Source organism: Nuphar pumila, chromosome 15 (genome assembly GCF_984573655.1).
Source record: "Nuphar pumila chromosome 15, dmNupPumi1.hap1.1, whole genome shotgun sequence".
Classification (NCBI taxonomy): Eukaryota; Viridiplantae; Streptophyta; class Magnoliopsida; order Nymphaeales; family Nymphaeaceae; genus Nuphar; species Nuphar pumila.
Window position 1 is genome coordinate 86,882,355 of NC_143263.1, and position 20,109 is coordinate 86,902,463.

At 38.0% G+C, this 20,109-nt stretch overlaps 1 protein-coding gene across 4 annotated transcripts; it reads left to right on the forward strand.

Annotated features, from left to right (window-relative positions):
- The first annotated feature begins 54 nt into the window (after window positions 1-54).
- LOC149815889 (protein EMSY-LIKE 3-like) lies at window positions 55-16,798 on the forward strand. Of its 4 annotated transcripts, XR_016427873.1 has the most exons (11): window positions 55-392; window positions 8,771-8,979; window positions 9,058-9,167; window positions 9,611-9,860; window positions 9,955-10,182; window positions 10,267-10,335; window positions 13,826-14,068; window positions 14,155-14,223; window positions 14,305-14,377; window positions 15,868-15,947; window positions 16,036-16,158. XR_016427873.1 is itself a non-coding variant. In XM_089988718.1 (10 exons), the coding sequence occupies exons 1-10, from the start codon at window positions 365-367 to the stop codon at window positions 16,248-16,250; spliced, it is 1,497 nt and encodes a 498-aa protein (XP_089844844.1). In that variant the 5' UTR covers window positions 55-364; the 3' UTR covers window positions 16,251-16,798. The 4 variants fall into 4 exon arrangements, 3 of the variants coding, with proteins under 3 accessions (XP_089844844.1, XP_089844845.1, XP_089844846.1); XM_089988718.1 differs by lacking the exon at window positions 15,868-15,947 and having other exon boundaries at window positions 16,033-16,798; XM_089988719.1 differs by lacking the exon at window positions 15,868-15,947 and having other exon boundaries at window positions 16,036-16,798.
- The last annotated feature ends 3,311 nt before the right edge of the window (window positions 16,799-20,109 follow it).

The window sequence follows — 20,109 nt, forward strand, 5'->3', positions numbered from 1 at the left end:
CCCCCAAACCCATGTCTATAAAACGCCCTTCGCGTCCGTCGTCTTCCCACCTCGCTCTTCTCCTTCGCGCGCCCGGACTCTCTCCCCTTCTCTTTTTCTCCTCGAATTTGCTTCTCCATTCCACCGCTCAAATCTCTTTCGTTGCCCTAAAGCGCGTCCAAGATCCCGTCATTCGATTCTCCCCCGCTACGGCGTTTCACATTTCGAGGACCTCTCTCTTCACCCCGAGCCGTGAAATTCCTTTGATTGGAAGGAGAAAGTGAGAGTCCGAGGCGTTCTTGATCTCCGAGAAGCTCGTCCCAAGGCGTTTGGATTGATTTCTAGGGTTTTCATGTTTCAGAGGAGCTAGACGAAGGCGACGGCAATGGACTACGGCCCTTCGGATAGTAGCGGTGAGTCTTCGTTGTCAATTCACGACTCTTTCCCTGTTTCTTCTTCATGATTCTTTGGTGTTTCTGGGGTCTTGGCCTTTCACAACAGCTGAGAACGGCGAATTCTACTTGTTGTTTTGTTTTTTTTTCTTCTTGTGAGGGCGCTTTGGTGGCGGAGTGTTGGGATTTCTGTGTTGTTAGCGTTCAATTCGACTGCGGGAAAATTAGGCTTCTTGGGAGATCTTTGGTTCGTGTGAAAAAGGGTTTTTTGGGTTTTGATTTTAGTTGGTTGTGTTGTTTGCCTCATCACGAGCGGGATTCATGGAGAAATATGGGAGACTGTAATTCTCTTCGATTTTGAGCTGGGATTAGGGTTTCTTGCGTTGGGTTTGATTAGTATTAGTGTTTGTGAGGGCTTTTCGTGCAAAAAGTAGTTTTTTTGGAGGTCTGAGCCACAATGAGTGCGTGTATGTTGGAGGCAAGTGGTGCAAGTTCGTCGCAGGTATTTTTTTTCTTCCCAAGGAGAAAAAACTGGGCTTTATACGCTTTTCCGTTTATTCACTCTTGTTGGTAGATGGAAGCCTCATGTAACACGATGGCTGTTGTTCTTTAAAGCTTTGTACACCTTGATGTGCATTTATATACATTCTACTATGGCTGAGAACATTGCTTTAGCTGGATAAATATTGCAGCATTTCTTAAGTTTCGTTATTTACCTTTTATGAGATTCTTAAACATCATCATTCCCGTGTAACTGTTTCTCAATACATGTGTAGTAATGGCAAAACTTCTCTGCTAATGTGTCAGGAAGCCTGAAAATCATACCTTGTTGTGGTATTGTTAGTGTCATGTATAAAAATCAGCCGGAAACTGGCAGTTTATCGGGAAAATAGCCTTCCTTTAGAAGATCAAGTGAATTTATTTTCAAAACTAAATTGAGAGAGGTTAAGTTATAACTGTAAACAATATGGCAGTTGATTAATGGATTAGTAGCTGGTAATGACATTGCGTCATCTGCAAGGCACACAAAATGAAGGTCCATAATGATATGCTGCAAGGTCCTCTGCTAACTCTGGTCTGCTACACCACATCACTCTGCTTCTAACTGTTTCCTAACATGGGCCTGCATTGGGGTTTTGTGCGCTTTCCCCTTCCTGCTCTCATGCCACCCACCATCTGTGCACGGTGAACAACTTTCTGGTATCAATTGATATAAAAAATCTTTTAAATACCAAAGACTATTGTGCAATTTCAAACTTACAAGATACAGGAAAAAAGATGACCACAGTCTTATGCTTGCATATGCTACACGTGATAGTCAAGATTTGTCCTCATGTTGTCATCGCCTTCTTTAGGGGCCTAGTTTCCCTTAGTGTATCACCCCATCCCTGCAGGAACCAGCTCCTGAATGAGGAACCACATCTGGACTAGGTATTGTGCAATTGCATGAGTTGATCGAAAATTGAAGCAGTGCAATTCAGTATTATACCTTTTGTGGCTTTTAGGAGCAGCATATCCACATGCCCATTTTTTCTCCAGTACAGTTGATCTATCTCCCCATCCTATGACCTGATTTTTTGGTATGTAACCTAATGCCTGCTTTTAAAATTTCACCCTCAGTTGTTGATGAATGAAAAGAGATAATGGGAAATATAGGATTACTCAATAAAGGTATAAGTGCCACTCTGAATGATGACTTTACCTACCTTCAAATTCTAAACTATTGCCATTATGAATGGGCACGATTTGATTGAACTTTTAGAATTACTCTCTGATAATTGGTCCAAATTTTCTATGTTGGATCTTATAATCCAGTTAGTTGTCGTATACTCATCATCTTTGGTAATAAAGAATATGATTTATCTTTGATTAGGGAGACCAATCTGAGTAGATAAATTATTAATCTACTAACCAATGTTCTAAAAAGTATAATAAAAAACATATAATAAGGGTCTAAGACATGGGTGTATCAGATTGTATCATATCATATCATATCACAATGTAAGACACCAAAAGTTTTTTAAAAATGCAAATAATTTTAAAAATTGGAAAAAGTTAGAAAAGGGAAAAAACAAAGATAGTAGCAATATCTATTTATCTATCTGTATATATAATCACTAAAATCCTATGCAGTCAAAATTGTTGACTAGGCATCCACTAGGCGCCTAGTCAACCTATGTGTCGGGTCAACGCCTAGTCCAGGTCACTTAGGTGCCCTGTACTTAAAAGGTGCTAACTAGTCTGACTAATCCTGGCTAGCCCGCTTAGGCCGCCTATGCGCTGATTAGTCCCTGCCTAGGCAAGTGCCCTGGACTTAAAAGGTCCTAACTAGTCCCTTCCTAGGCTGCCTATGCGCTGATTAGTCCCTGCCTAGGCCAAACTTGTTTTTTTATCATATATATATGATGTACTTTTTAGATATTTATCTACTCTTTTTCTTCAGATATATAAATGTATGTTCTCTGTTTGTTTCTTTATATATACATGTATATATGTATGTGTATGTGTGTGTGCAAGTATAGATTCTATTAAGTCTTATACAAATATATATTATTGTAAATTCTGTATTTTTCTAGGGGTTCTGACTAGTCTGACTAGTCCTGCCCAGAGTTACCAGAAGCTTCTTAGATAGGTGGGAAGCTCGCTTCCCGGAAACTCGCTTCGGAAGCACGATACTCTTCACTTATGAAACTTGATGAGAACCTCGATTCCACTACGCTTCTCATATGCTTTCCGCGCGCTTCAACTGCTTTTCTTATATGTTCTCTTACTCAATTTTTCTTTTTTTTAATATGTTTTCTCTCACTCTTCTCACTCACTTCCATGTACTTTCTCTAAATCTGTAGTCATCATTTTTAGATTTTGTTAAAAATTTAATTCTTACACTAAAAAACATGAAATTTAATATTTGTCACTTTTATTTTAGTTTTTATTTGTGTTTCATTTTGATTCTCATTCAATTCTTATATATATATATTTATATTTATTTATTTATTTATTTATTTATTTATTCTGTGCTTCCCGCTTCCTATACATTTTAAAATGCATCACTTCTCGCTTTCGCTTCTCGAATAATTTCTTGCTTCCGCTTCCTAGTCTGACAACCTTGGTCCTGCTTAGGCCTTTTAGATGTCTAGCGCATAAGCGTCGACTAGCGCTTTTGACTACATAGCTAAAGTCAATGGAAGTTTAGAACATTAAATACACCTAAGTGTAAACTGCTAAAACCTAAGTAGTCAAAAGCGGGAGGCAGTGCCTATGCGATGAGCCACTAAAAAAATAAAACAATATGCAAATAAATTGCTAAAATCAATAATAAACATGTATGCAACATAAATAAGGATGAGGATGATGATGAGGAGTTTATGGTCTGAGAATGCGGCTTTTGACGATCTCCACACCTTTCCAATACTCTGTCCTGTAATTACTTTGGGGAGGACAACATGGAACGAGATTTGAGGAGTGAAGAATGAGAAGGGTAGGCTCATTCTGTGTTAGGTTTATCCCAATCTAGATATGTGTACATAGACCCTTTTTTTTTGTTTGACATTCCCCATAACCCTCTCGTTGCAGCAACAAAGAGAGAGAGAGAGAGAGGTGGGTGGGTGGGTTTCCTACCCCCTGCCCTCACTCTTTTTCATTAAGAAAAGAAAGGGAAAAGGGAGGCCCCTTCCCCTTTTATTTTGAGGATATGGGTTTGGATTTGGGCTATAGCCCAACCCAAACCCAAAACCATTCCTCTTCTTTTTCATTAAGAAAAGAAAGAGGGAAAAGAGGGCTTCCTTTGATAGATCGGATTTCATAACAAAAAAATATTGTGCAAAAGAGGAGAAGACGACACAACAAAAGGTTTACGGCTGCAATAACACGATTTCCAATATGGATCATGCCCTATTCCTCTTCACTTGTATATTAAAAACAAATGACTTTTTACATGACAAAAATACCCCTAATAATAAACAAACAAATACACTATAATGAGGGGTAATAAAGGATTTTTTTATGTCGAGGAACCCTCGTCAAAGCAAGGAAAACCTTGGGTGGGGACCCACGACCACCTTGCCTTATGTGGCTCATCTTTGAAAGCTATGGACACACCTGTGTGCCAGTGGGGAATGTAACAACAACAAATATGGATCTGTAATCCATGATACCAATCCAACACGTCTCAATAACCTCCCTTAAGTTGTGCATGGTTCTTTACCATGGGAAACTTGACATTCAAAAACCGGAATCTGTCTTGTCAATCCTTTCGTAAAGAGATCGGCAAGCTGATTTTTTGTTACAACAAACTTGGCTTCCAATTTTTGATCCTTTGTTTTCTCCTAATAAAGTGTTCTTCTATCTCGATGTGTTTTATTTTCTCATGCTGATTATTGTACTATGATTATTACAAAGCAACATTGATTTAGGAATAACCTCACCTAAATCATTTAAAGGATGTTGAGTCCACGTCATTTTTGCTGTCACAACAGCCATGGATATTTATTGCTTTGTCAAGCAGGTATCCCATACCTTTGACTTTTCAAAGAAAAGCTCTTAAACCAAGAACGTGAAGCTTGTTTTGGCTCATAGATGAATCTCTTTAATCTGCACACATGGGTTATTGGATCATTTTCATTGTAACACGGTGGTTGTTTCATATATACCTCTTATTTTAAGTCTCTGTGTAGGAATGCATTTTTAACACCTAAATGATTTAGTTTCCATCCATGATCGACTAATTTGGTTTTATACCTTTCGACACTCGAGTTCATACTTTATTTTATAAACCCATTTCGATCCAACCACATTTTTATCGTGTGGCCTCTTAACAACCTCTCGGGTTTGGGATTCATGCCAAACCTCAATTTCCTCATTTATAGCCTCAATCTATCTATTAGATTTTACAACTTCATGGAATGAACTAGGCTCCTGTTTTTCAATCTAAGTTAGGAATGTTTGAAAAGCAACAGTAAATAGCTTGGACTTGATTCACACTGGGTTGCCTTTCTATAGCATCATGGATCACCGGGCTTATTGAATACAATTCAAATCCTTAAGTCTGATTCAACTCCCAAGAAGACATCTAGGCTCAAAACTGGATTCAAGGACTGAACTTAACCTTGGATTGTTGGATCTGGTTCCCAAACCAATTGCAATTTTGGATCCTAGATCTGTCCTGTAGAAACAAAATCAATTCAGCCCCAGTTACAAAACAAATTATATGATCTGATTTAAGCCCCAATTTCAGCAATAAACCCCAATTATCTGATCTAGAGCTTTTTAACCTAATCCTAAATATGAATCCATTCGGGTCTCAGTCGCTTGGGCTGCTCCAATGCGGTCAGTTTATGAGAGCTCTCTCCTCTCTGCTGTTAAGTTGTACATGTATATATATGTATTTTCATACATATATATTTTTGGTTCATATTGTACATATATATATATGTATATTTTATTTATAATGATGTAATAGGTAAATACCCATTAGGGATATTTTGTCATTTCAGTCCTTGTAATAGGTTGTGCCCATTAGTACTTTTACTTTATTCTTTTCTTTCTGTCTTTTTTTGTTTTTATCAGGACTATTTAGTCAAATACCAAATAGAGCTGTTGGATTCTTTTTTGACTAGTCAATAGAGCTGTTGGAACAGTCCAACAGCTCTATTGGGGTCTCCCTCTCTTTTGTATATGTATAAATAGAGGCTTTTATCCCCTTTCATTTCCTAATGCGTTTCTTAAGCATTCATGCTCTATAAGATGAATAGTTTTTATATTTTTGTGTTCCTCTTTTAGTTCTTTGATGTCTTGAATGCTTAGTGCCTTTGTGCTCTTGTATTGTCCCTTAGTTGGACTTGTATTTGTGCATGTGCACTTTGTGTTTATGATCTTGTAAGCCCTTAAAGGCCCTCGTTTTGTATTTCCACATATTTCATTACATTTGCCCCCACCTCTCCCTCTCTTTCATTCATATGGGTAGGGTTAGGGACGGCCAACAATTAGCTCCGACGAGGTCCCTCTCATTTCAATGACTGCTAGCCTTTTGATGATCTTGGTTATGATCACAATCCCCCTCTATTTAACCCATCATCTCCGGCTATTGGGAGTTGTAAGTATAGAAAATCATTAAACTGAAGTCTGATATATATATATAGGGGTAATGTTTGCTACCCTCGTGGGTAAGGAACCCCATAGTAAAAAAATGTAATATTTTTATTTTTTCTGTGGTTTTGAACATCTGACCCTCTACAGGTAAATTGAGTTGAAACTGACCTTTTGTTCAAAGGGAGAAAAACAATTTAAAGTTATATAATATATATATATATATATATATATATATATATATATATATATATATATATATATATATATATATGAATCAATACATTTTCACACAAGCTTGGGCCTATAAATTAAGCCAGGCTAGAACTGGGTTTCTGGTTCGGGCCACCCACGGCCCAGCTTGGCCCGTTATATATATTATATATTATATATATAACATAATATATAATATAATACATTATATAAATAACTATGTTATCGGGACACGACAAAACATGCCACATACTCGTGTCGACACGGCTTGACACGAGTACGTGGGCGTGTGGGTTGGGTTGGGTCCAACTAAGACCCAACCCAAAACCCATAATCTCAGTTTTTTTGGTAAAAGATTTCTGAAATCAAATCATCTAAAGTTTTGAAATCATGACAAGGCATTTTACATGCTAAAATTGGAACCTGTTTGGATGTTGATTCGGCTGGGAATCTCCCAATCTCCACTTTCTTCTTCTTTGTCGTCTTCGTCTTCTCCTCGTTCTCCTTCGTGGAGAGAGAGAGAGAGAGAGAGAGAGAGAGAGAGAGAGAGAGAGAGACGGTGGGGAAGGGGGTTACGAAATACTCTTTTCCCTTTATATAAAAACTCTTCATTCCTCCTTTTTTTGAAAATTACACATTTAGACCTTGTTTTTTAAATTTTCATTCCCCTTTTCTTTTTTTTTTGAAAATTACACACGAACCTTTTTTTTAGTTTTAATATAGACCTTAATATGGATCCACATATGATCCAGACCCAAACCTTATATATATATATATATATATATATATATATATATATATATATATATATATATATATATATATATAGCTGTGTCCCCGTACCCTCATTTTTTGAAATTGCCGTGTCGTACCCTCCGTACCCGTACCGAGGTGACATAGATAAATAGCTATGTTACCAGGACACGACAAAACATGCCATGTAATCGTGTCGACACGGCCTGACATGCATACTGGTACCGAGTACGGCACGGGTACGTGGGCCTGTGGGTTGGGTCGGGTCCAACTAAGACCCAACCTAAAATCCACATTCTCATTTTTTTCCTATCAAACCTTCCCACCCTAGAGAGAGAGAGAGAGAGAGAGAGAGAGAGAGAGAGAGAGAGAGAGAGAGAGAGAGAGAGATGTTGGTGCATGGTGTAGCCCACGGTCCATATTTGGTAAATAGTTGGATCTGGTAAAAGATTTCTGAAATCAAATAATTTAAAGTTCTTAAAATTGGAACCTGTTTGGATGTTGATTTGGCTGGGAATCTCCCAATCTCCACCTTCTTTTTCTTCATTGTCGCCTTCGTCTTCTCCTCGTTCTCCTTCGTGGAGAGAGAGAGAGAGAGAGAGAGATAGGGTTATGAATTACTCCTTTCACTTTATATAAATACTTCTCATTCCTCCTTGTTTTGAAAATGACACATATAGACCTTGTTTTTCAAAGTTTCATTCCCCACCCCTTTTTTTCGAAAATTACACATGCAAACCTTTTTTTTATTTATTTTTAATATAGATCTTAATATGGATCGACATATGATCCAGACCAGAACCTTTTATATATATATATATATACCCATGTCACCGTACCCTCATTTTTTGAAATTGCTGTGTCGTACCCTCTAGACCCGCACCCGCACCCAGGTGACATAGATAAATAATATACATTATATTTTACATATATCGGTTGGGGTTTTCCCAACGGGCCGGGCCCAAACTGGGCCTTTGGCCCAGACCATCATTGACGGGCTGCACCGTTGACCAGGCTGGGCTGGTCCAATGCCCACCCTTACTTCTAGGTGATCCCACTTCTCAGGTCACCTATGTGAGTGCTTAGTGGTTTTTTTTCACTTTTTTTAAATTGGCAAGCTAGGGGATAAACATCTCAGCTATCTCATTCAGTGCTTTTAAGTTTTAACTACATAGTGTGATAACAGATGTGTGATTTAGATGTCTAAAACTACAGAGTTTCATGAGGGGCTAACTGCATTAATATCGACTTGACTTGGAAGCAAGCAAACTCGTTGGTTTTAGTTATTTCCGAAGTCACACATCGTTCTTGTTGGGATCACTGGTTGTTGTCTCTTAAAATGGATGCAGGCACAGATGATGATCTTCCTCCTCCTCATCAGAATAGACTAACCAGAGGAGTGACACAAGTTGCTGGAAATGGTGGAGCTGCTGTGGTGGGTAATTTACCTTATAACAGAATGCAAAATGACATGGAGAGTGAGATCCATTGTTTGGAACAAGCGGCATATAGTTCAGTTTTAAGGGCTTTTAAAGCGCAGGCTGATGTCATCACCTGGGTATTTGTCTAAATTCATTCTTGTCATTTCAAGGTTCCCTATTTTATTTGCTAATATTTTAATTGGTGATTTTCTTAGGAACAAGCGGAGTTAATGTCGGTTCTGCGGAAAGAATTGAGAGTGTCCGATGATGAACACAAGGAACTTCTAGGGCGGGTTAATGCAGATGAAATGATAAGGAGAATAAGGTAATTTTTTTTTAATATTTCAGGTTCCTTTTTTTTCATGTGGTTCTAGTTTGATAATTACCATCACTGAGAAACTTTCTTTTGGACTTTAACTTGTTGATCCATTGACCTTTCAACTTTACCGAGTCAACTTAGCAAGTTGAGAAAGCCATGCAATCATGTGGGCTTCAACAAAGCTGGTCTCTGTATTGGAGCAACCTGTTTTGTGCAATCATGTGGGCTTCACCAAAGCTGGTCTCTGTATTGGAGCAACCTGTTTTGATGACTAATTGAGCCATCACAAACAGTGTGTTCCAGTTATTTTATTTCTTTGGCTTTGTGCAGTCTATCCAAATGATTAGTCCCATGTATTTGACATTTCATCAGGTTATTTTTTGTTGAATTTTTGTTGCTGCATCCAAACATTTGGGAAAAATGACATTAGGTGGGAAAAATGACGATAGGGAATGGAGACAAGCAGGAGGGACCCATCATAGCATTCATGGTGCTGCACAACCTGGTCATGAACCTGCACCTAGTCCTACAGTGTCAGCTTCTCGGAAGAAACAGAAGACTTCTCATTCAGTAGCGTCTATCTCTTTAGGAGCGCCATCACCTGCAATGCATCCTCGTGCAGTTGCTGCACCCCAGCCATCCTCATCAGCGGCAAAACGTGGAGCCATGGTAGGAGCTGGGGGCAAGAAGCCTAAATCAGTAAGTTAGTGTTGTGAACAGAAATGACTAGTGCAAGATTTCTCAAAGGTAACACTGTTTTTTTTTTCGCCCCTATTCTCCTCCTCCATAATAGGGTCATGCAGTGCGTGGTGTCAACTCAATGAAGCAGGCACAGTATCCTTCTGGTGGTCCTGTTGGAAGGGGCCAAGTTGCAAGCCGTGGTTCATCTGGTGCTCTTGTTGCAAATAAACCTACTGCAGCTGCTTCCTTTGATCCACTAATTGGCCGGAAAGTGATGACAAGGTGGCCTGAAGATAACAACTTTTATGAGGCTGTCATCACTGATTATGACCCTAAGGAGGTAATGTAGTCTATTAGTTCATACTGCAAAAGGCCAATCCAAAATGTCTGGTAGACCTAACATATACTGTACTGCTATTTTTAGGGTCTGCATGCCCTAGTTTATGATATAAATACAAATATGGAGACATGGGAATGGGTCAATCTTAAAGAGGTATGGCTTTCTGCCTGTACATAAGGTCAGTGTGCTTTGTCTACATGTGTAAACACTTGCAGACAAGTGGGGTTGGAAAGAACAGCCTTATTTTTCTCATTTTCTCTATATATGTGCACTCTTCATGCTTGCGACACACAATTTTCACACCCTTTTTGGTTAAGCTTTGTTAAGCACAAGTTTATTGAAAAGTCTACATTTTCATTTTCCTCTGTGGAAAATTACGTGGACCCGTTTTTGTTTTCCCTGCTATGAATGTTTTCATTGCACCATTCATGCGTGCTAGCATATATGTATGGACATGTATATACACACAGTGTTTCATATTTTGTGTACAAATACTTATTCATGCATACATATGTACATTTATATGTATATAATATTACATAGTTACATGTGAGCTTGTGGATACTTCGTTTGGAGGCAGACATTTATCCTGATCTAATAATCTAAAGGTCCCCTCTTTGAGGAAGCTGAACACATTCCTTGTGTCTAAACAGTTTGATGAGGTGAATGACCTCCTTGATTGGATCATTCCAGGAACTCCCTCGGACCATGGGGTGATCACTCTGAAATGGGAATCTATCCGAGATTCCCATAAACAGTTTTGCTTTGAAGTATAGTTGATACATGTTTCAGATCTTAAAGAGAAGGTGACAGACTGGTGGGGAGAACTGACTGCTGGTAGATGGGCTGGTTTCTGGGTGTTGCCGAAATTATCTCTTGTCCAAAAAGCTCTAGTTGAATAGGAAGAACATGAGGAGGTTATTCACCATGACAAAAAGCCCTAGGACTGCTTCCATGGATTGTCACTTTGGCTAGCTAGAGACATTGTTTTGATACCATGACATCTGTGGAAAGAAGAGAGGGAAATTGCAGCAAAAATCCAAAGCTCTAGATGCTGAGGCTGGACGTTCCATTAAGTGATATAAATAATTTAGGTTACATGGCTAAATTACATAAAATGCCCTTAGAAGTTTCGTAACCAAAATAGGATACAATGTGAGATAAGAGAGAGAAAACCATTCAACATCACATCTTTTCATCATGGAAGATTGCATGACTCTCTAATGTGGATATTGATCTAGATGACCCAGACCCAGATCCATAAATTGTCTATGTTCTAACTTTAACAGTATATATTTAAGAATAAATATAAGTTGAAAAGTCAAATATAATGTAATTAATTACAAATTTAAAAGGAACACAAATAAATACAGAAATAAATACCATCAAGATCATAAAATGAGATATAAAGTCAAGGACACAGTATTGACTGTTTTAGACATGAGTTTGACCATGTCTAGGTAGTGTTATGGTGTGTCTAGTATCTTGTTGACACAAGATACACATGCTGAGTGAGGTGTCCTTGTGACAGATCTTGACAAATCAAAATATGAAGATATTATTAGTTTTTTGATGAGTCTTGGTAAAATCTCAGCTTCTAGAAAATTTAACATATAAATGACAATAAAAATTAAGAAATGATATGTATTTTTTCTTTTCAATGAAAAGGTAGATAAAAGGTTTAAAGGATAAGCAATAAAACATATTCATAATGTAGAAAACAAGAACCAAAATGTTTCAGAAATATAGTGATGTTCTAAGTCACAGGGATTCGGCCAACCGGGTGCCGCACCCGGACCCTGGGTGCAGTCAATGCACCCAGGGTCATTTGTGTCCAATTTTTGGACAAAAAAAAGAAATGGCTGCTTGATGGAGTATTTGTTTGCTTCTTGTAACTTGTGTTTGGTTGGTAAATACTAGCTGATACATGTTCCTCGTCATCATGGAAAAAATAAGGACATTACCACTAATGGTTACTTAAAGGGGTTTCATGAAAAATGAAAGAAGAATTAATTCTACATGATTTTTTAGTTACTTTTATCTTGGGAAGAAACTTCTTAGAGGCTAGCAAAGAAGTAATGGACTCCTTGGGAACTGATGAGAAATTAGTGTGTAACGGACTGCTTGGGAACCTAGCCATAGCATTTCTAAATAGTTAATTCTACATTATTTTCTTGATTCCACGGGACTCCAATTTCTAGGATAAATTCATGATGAGAAATGTTATGGCTATATACCTTGGAGGTGGCCACCACCAATGGAATTTACGGCCTGTTTGAAATCTCGGTGCTGGGATTGGCGTTTATGCATTTGGGATGAGAAGGGAAGCCCTTTCTCTTTTGTATTTAGGCTAAATCATAAATTTAGCAGCTGCCACTTCTTCAAATACATAAACTTCATAAACATCCATCCCAGCAAAAGATTCTAAACAGGGTCTTATGGTAGTCTGGTAGAATCACTTTAAAGTTCAAAGGTGGTACTCCTCAGATGGGCAGAGGGGACCTCAAGGGTTTTACCAACTGAAATCTCTCTTCCTTATTTTAATTAGGAATGTAGGGAGGGGTCAAACATTTTAGAAGACTTCTCTCTCTCTCTCTCTCTCTCTCTCTCTCTCTATATATATATATATATATGCTGCAGCCCCACACCCAAGTTTTTTGAAAGTGCCGCACCCGCACCCACACCCGCACCCATGTGACATAGGTGATGTTACAACATTAATATTTTGTTAATGATGTATTGTTTACAAAGTGATATCAATGAGAATGTTTTTGTGTTCTTGTGTTGATCTAACTTTAAACTAGTGTATTAATGTTATTGATTGATATGACCAAAATGCTCTTAAAATCAATCGCATTTTCAAAATGTATAGTTGATTTTTAGGTTTAAAAAGTCACCTTCACTTTTCAGGCTCAAATTACTTTAAATTACTTGTATAAATGTTAGTAGTGTTCAACTAGTTGAAATGACAAAACACCCTTAAAAGCAAGGCCATCTAAAAGCGCATAGCTTGTTTTAGGGGATAAAGAAGATACTTTCCCTTTTTTAAATTCAAATTACTAATGACTTTATACTATTTATATTACCATTAGCAGTGTTCAATTGATTGAAATGACCAAAATCACTCTTACAAGGAAGAACATGGTTGAAAATGCATTTTTACTTTTTGGACTTAAAAAAAGTCACGTTCATTTTTCAAATTAAATTTACTAAAGTACATTTTTTTGAAAATTGTTTCTTTTTTTTCCTCCAAAACAAGACTTACTCTTATCTTTAAAAGTAACTATGCATTTTCAAATATGCTACTGCTTTTACTGATGCTTTAGTCATTTCAATCTGTTAAATGCTGGTAACACACTAAAACTTTATGGTGAAAAAAATAAATTTTTTGGTTAAATTTTTTCAATCCAAAGCATGATTATAGTAAATCAACACTGATAAATTTGCTACCAGTTGTAGAGGTGGTTGTGGCATTGTCCAGCACACTTACTTTTTCTTTTGAGATTTGCTTTTATGGGGGTTACTGTAGTCATAACTGTTATTTTTTTCCATTTGTATTGAGTTTTGTGTTAGCACAATAAGATTCCTTTCAAACATTAATTGTTACACTGATGCACATGTTTATTGATACATCAAATACCAGATATCCCCTGAGGACATCCGATGGGAAGGTAAGGATCCTGGTATCTCTTGTCGAGTTCGTGGTGGAATAGGGCGTGGAATTAAGAAATCAATGTCTCGTGGTGCTGCTGTTGTTGGAGTAGGCAGAGGGAGGGGTGCTCCAAAGAGCCAGTCTAAGAAAGAGTTTCCTCCATCTCAGAATGGCATTGGAAAGAATGGGCCTGACGAAATTGAAATGCTTTGCACAGAATCTCTAATTAAGGAGGTACAACCAGCAATGTCTCCCTATTCAGCCAGCAATGTCTCCATATTGTGAACTTGAAATGACAAATGATATTTATATATGAACAGGTGGAAAGAATTTTCCATTTAAGCCATCCTGATCCTGTGGAGATGGAGAAGGCAAAGAAATTGCTCAAAGTAAGAGCTGTGCCTTGGTGATACTGCAAAGTTCTTGCTCTGTGGTTGTACAAAGTATTAATATGCCTTTTCTGTTGGCAGGAGCATGAACAAACACTGCTTGATGCCATCTCAAACATTGCCAGGCTGGAAGATGCATCAGATGGTGAAAGTGGTAGAGACATGATTTTTGCTCCTCCTAAATCTTAATATTCGCTTTCTTTCTACTCTAATTGGTTGAGCAATGTTTGTCGTTATACTTTTCCCTGTTCATCAAAGATGTTTATACATTCTAGTTTCTGTTTGAGCTATATGTCACATAGGTATGGTACGGGGTACGACATGGGTATGAAGAGCACCATATAGGATTTTCTAAAGGATGGGTATGAGAAATGCACATAGAAAAATTGTACAACTATACTGAATTTTACAAAATTCATCTTGCTGTTAGAAGAAAACCCAAGACAACCTTTTGCAAAGATGATGAATCAGCAAACACTAGATATAGGAAGATGGTAAGAAAACTTTAGGGTTTCATAACCGATTGGGAATCAAAAAGAGAATTCAAGAAAGACTTTAGAGACAATAAAACTTGGAGAAGAAGACAGATTAAGGAAAGAAGAAGCAAGGAGAATGAGATATAGAGAAGAAAAACCAGAATCATGATCTTTGGTACTCACCAAGACAAATCAATCTTTAATCCCGCTTTGATACCATGTTAACTTTTGGTATCTAATCAGTCCACAGCACTTGAGACACGAAGAATAGAAGAGAAGAAACTTGGGGCTGCAGCAATGTCACGATTCCCAATGAGGGAAGTTGCGCAGTCTCCTTTCTAAATTTCTAATATATTAAAAAGTTACAAAAGTTGATTTGCATAAATACCCTCTTTAGTAATACAAGAGAATAAAGAGAATAAGGGTAGTATGGGTAATACAAAAGAATAAAAAAAACAGCATTACAAACATAAATCTGAGCTGGATTTGGATCAGGCCCATGCTCCAAATATCACACGCTCATAGTGCAAAGCTTAGAAATTGACCATTTCAAGCTATAGTACTTGGGTTATGCATTCAATGATGATCCCACGTAACCTTTATTTTTTTTTCCTTTTGATAGCGGGGAGAAACCACCCTTTGGTTTAGACATCTTATTACGAGTAAGAGGTGCTGCATTGACCGTTGCCTTGGTTTGGTGTACATGGTGTGATCCCATGTTAGAGTTGTAAAATTATTTCATGACTGGTATGTTTAGTATGAATGGTGAGCCCCAGGGGTATCCGATGCCATGTGTTCAAAGGTTTGTTAGCTTTTTCTTTTTCTTTTTTTTTTTACTGCATGATCTCCTTGATGTCTCAGTATTTTTAAAAAAAGACCCTGTTTTTGTACCAATGGCGGGGAAATAGTGCAGGATTGATATCTAGGCTTTATCTTGGTCACCTTTTTCTGTCCTTTAGGCTGGTGATTTTGGGGACATTTTTCTGTTAGGAAATCGACAGGACACACCGTGTAAAGGTTGTCCTGAATAGTTGGAAGTGGTACAGAAACCTACGTGTCATGCTTGAAGTTACCCTGTGTTGTTTACTTTTGCAGATCTAGGCATCTTCTAGCACAAGTAAGATTGAAGTATAATTTTTTACTTTCTTGGTAAATATTATTGAACCAGGAATATGAGACCCATTTTTGGTGAAGAATGCGACACATCTTGCCCACCACTTTGACTGCTGCAACTTTGGAAAATTTGTGGTCGATTTGTCCATTTTGTTCTTCATTCGTTAAGCACCAATATGAAATTTATGAATCATTAATAATTTTTGTTTTTCCTGTGTAGAAGAGGGTGAGCATCCATTCTCGCATGACCAATCTGTTGATAGGGAGAGAGGGTGGAGAAACCAACAATACAGTGGGAACCAGCATAATGCAGAATTCGAGGATGATACAGCTGGTGTAGGCAGAGGCGAAGGCTCTGATGGAAACCACATGGTTGGGGAGGGTGGAGCAGCTTCTGATGACCAACAAGATGACAATGATGGTGATGACGATGTTTGATTTCAAGTTTTTGCAGGGTAGTCTGCTGTTTGATGCTCAACAGAGGAACATCACGATGGTTTGACATGCCATGTTCCATGTTTGTGTATCTTCTGCTTGGAAACAACCAAGTCATCCTGTTAGCTGCTGCAGCGACAAATTTCGCAGGCAAGTGCTTCGCGAGTTCATATTATATTGGGTAGTGGAGCTGGGCCACCCTTGTAAAATTGCTGACCTTTTGAATAACCTGTGACCATGTAAGTGGATGGTTTGTCTAAAATTGGGTTGCACTGCTGGAGTTTCAGGTTGTATTGATAGATGCTTGGGAGGGTGTTTTATGAAGTATTTATCGAGAAATCAAACCTGAGCCTAGTGTTATATTAGTTAAATGAAGGGTTTATTCTCAGAAAAAAATACTGGGTTTTCCAGTTATCAACCCAAGGTTGTGGAAAGTTGTAGGCAATAGTTGAGCCTTTGCCTACCTGGCAAAACCGATCTTGGGACTCCCTTTTCTTCCTTTTACCACTAAACGGTTGTTCACTTGTATGAATGTACTTTCATTTTCTTTTTCATTTTTGCCTGAAATTTTTTCTCTGCAAAACTCCAATTGGCATTGTTGGTTCTCGTGACAATAAAGTTTTTGGAAAACCTTCACAAGGTATCGGCTTTTGATGTCTTTGGACTAGAGCATACAAGCTCAATTTACTTACCGAGCACCTGCAGTGTTGTTTTGACTAAGCACTGACCTTTGAGGCATAGCCTTAGCATTGGATTTGTGAGTTCTGTTCTATGAAATATCTGAATGTTCATTTGAACTGATTTGTATCTAACACATTTACTGATTCCGGGCCTATCTGGGATATGGAGAGTGCAGAAATTGTCCCAGAAATTCAGATCTCTGAAGGCCCATAAAACTGGAATTGCCAAATAAGGCTGCTCTGGTTGTGCAACTTATCTCTAAGATTGGTGTCATGACATTGTTACAAGCTGGCGTTGTCCGAAATACAACATAAATGTTCAACTGGATGCAAATAATCATAAAACATCCCCTTCCTTTCACCAAATAAGCTCATGCAGCTGAGTTTACCATTGGAAGCGAAACCATCGATCAAATCAGTCATTTGAGAATCATATGCTGGTCACCAGCTGAAAGTGGGAGGTACCTTCAAGGTACGAATGGGCATCCTACACTTGCATATCTGACAACCTGCTTTACCTGATCAACTTCCGAACCTGCTATAGCAGCACTTTATCCAAGTAAATGTAATAAGGGGAGTATAATGTAAGAATGAGTCTAATGCTATATAGGCAATCATCAGCACTGATAAAATTCTTTGGTCATTGTGCTAGATTTGGATGAGACAAATAAGCATATTTAGAGAATACAATGAAGATTGCAATTGGTTTGCATGGTTGAGACGAATTCACCGCAAGCAGCTGCAGCAATGATTGTTGCATACTGAGAATAATTGTTTTTTCTATATAGGCAAACACGGTTTCCAATTTATCGAAGTGAAAGGCCCATCGTTCACAGGCAGAAGCAAGGAATTTAGAGGTAAAAAGTACAAGCATAGATCATACAGCTAAACAATTCCATCTTAGAATTATGTATTTATTGGCATATTCAATATAGAAAACTGGTTATATATGGCTTACATGATGAACAACCGTCGCCTATGGTCCAGATGTGTGAATGCGTCGTTGGATGCACATAGAAGTGCGCTATCAAGTTGTTTTCAGGGACATGTCACATAGATAAGATGCTAAAATATGTTAATATCTGCTCTTTCACTGTGATGCCATCAGAAACAAATAGTCTACTCACAGGGCAGTACCTGTGTTTTATGGGGCCTCTTATTAATAGTAGGAGTTCGGGGGCAGGGCTTCGAAATTTTTTGAGCCCTTATTAAAAATGGGCTCCCTAAAAATAGGCGGGCAGCGCCTCGGAATTTTTTGAGCCCCCTATTAATAGTAGGAGTTCGAGGGCAGCGCCTCCAATTTTTTTGGGGTCCCTATTGAAAATGGAATCCCTATTAAAAATGGGCTCCTAAAATTTTTTTTTTTGCCCAGGGGCCCTAAGGCCCAAGTCTCATTGGCCTCTTGACAGGTCCGGGGCTCTGTCTACTCAAAAGCATGGAAAGGACAGATCCTGGCTGAGGGGGACTGTGGTTAGGTTCTTTTTGTATGGTACAGGAGACGCCCATTATGAAGATGGAGGATCAGGTGCAATGAGTGGCATACATGTTATTTTAGTTTTATTTTGGGATCCCATTTATGAATGGCATCTGTCTAATATCGACTTACTTTTTTATACATTTAGGTGCGTTTGATTGCGCTGATTAATTCACCCCCATCTTCTGCCTTTTTGGGGAGTGAAAATCCCCAAAAAGTTGGGGAAAAAAGCCGTGTGGATGACCATGCGACGCCACTTTTTTTCCCAGATAAGTTTCTCTGCAAACACACCCTTACAATACCTCTTAAGAGACGCCTCTAAATGGGGAAGGTTTCGAATGGTGTTGACCCCTCACCATGGAAAATATTGGAAGTCATAGTTGTGACGTGGTCTTCTTCATTATAACTAGACTTTCATGGTATGCCAATTACACTTTTTTAACATGTTTGAGTTGTGCTATTAAAGCTACTCTTCAAATTTGTTGGTTGCTATTCTTCCAATGATTTAAGGGATATCATTTGCTACACTCGTGGGTAAGGAACCCCTTACCTGGAATTTACAGGGAAAAGTTGTTTTGATGAAATCTAACCTGATGGATGTTTTCAGCATGGTCATAACAACCTTTGGATCATAGTTTTTTTACATAAATATTTTTTTTTGTGAGGCTTGAAAATTTGGTACATTGTAGGCCATTGATTTTTTAACCATCATAAAATTTAACATATATATACCTCAGAAAAACATGATTCAAAAGGTTAGTTTCTACTAAACTTAATATGCAAAAACCTGAAAATAAAAATATTAAAATTTTTCATTGGAGGCTCCTTACCCACAAGGGTAGCAAACATTAATCCCATTAATTAAATGCATTTGAGTGAGTGAGAGAGAGAGAGGTCACTTTCCAAGTTGGACAGTTTTTGAGGGGTACTGTTTTGCTACCCTCCTGGATAAGGAACCCCTTAGTGAAAAAATATAGTATTTTTACTTTTTCCAGGTTTTTGCACATCTGACAATCCAAATGTGATCTACAAATTAAGTTTAGTAGAAACTCATGTTTTTATGATGTATATGTCAGATTTTACTATGGTTGAAAAATCAATGGTCTACAAAGTTATAAAATTTCAAACCTCAATTTTTTTTTTTATTATCCCATGTGGTAAGCGGGGTCCTGTGTCAAGATGAAGACCCAGGATCGAATCCCGTTGCCTTTTGTGAAAGTGCTGCAGGCTAACTTCTCATCTTTCATTGAACACAGGTGCTTGGTTCCATAGTGAGGGTCATGTTCATTACCCGAGCCTCCTTTTGTTTTTCCTGACTAGGTCATTGGATACTGCTGGTTTTTCCTCAGGTGACTTGTGGTTCTCACAATTTTTGTCAATGGCCACCCCTTTCTTTTGGGTTCCTCAAAATTCCAAGTGAAGGGATAGGGTGCAATCACATTGCACAGTGAAAAGATCAGGTGCAATCACATTGCACAAACCTGGTTATTGGATGTAGGTATGGTATTCTAACAACGTTCACTTTATAATGATGACTGTGTTAAATTATTTTGTCTTAATCTAAAAAAGAAAAGTTTTCTAATGTTATTTGGGTTAGTAAAAGCAATACTATTGTTACAATCGGTTTAGTAGGTGAATCAGTTTCTCAAAAAACCCTCTGAATAGAATTGAATAGTTTGTGAATCAGTACTTTTTCACTACTCAATAA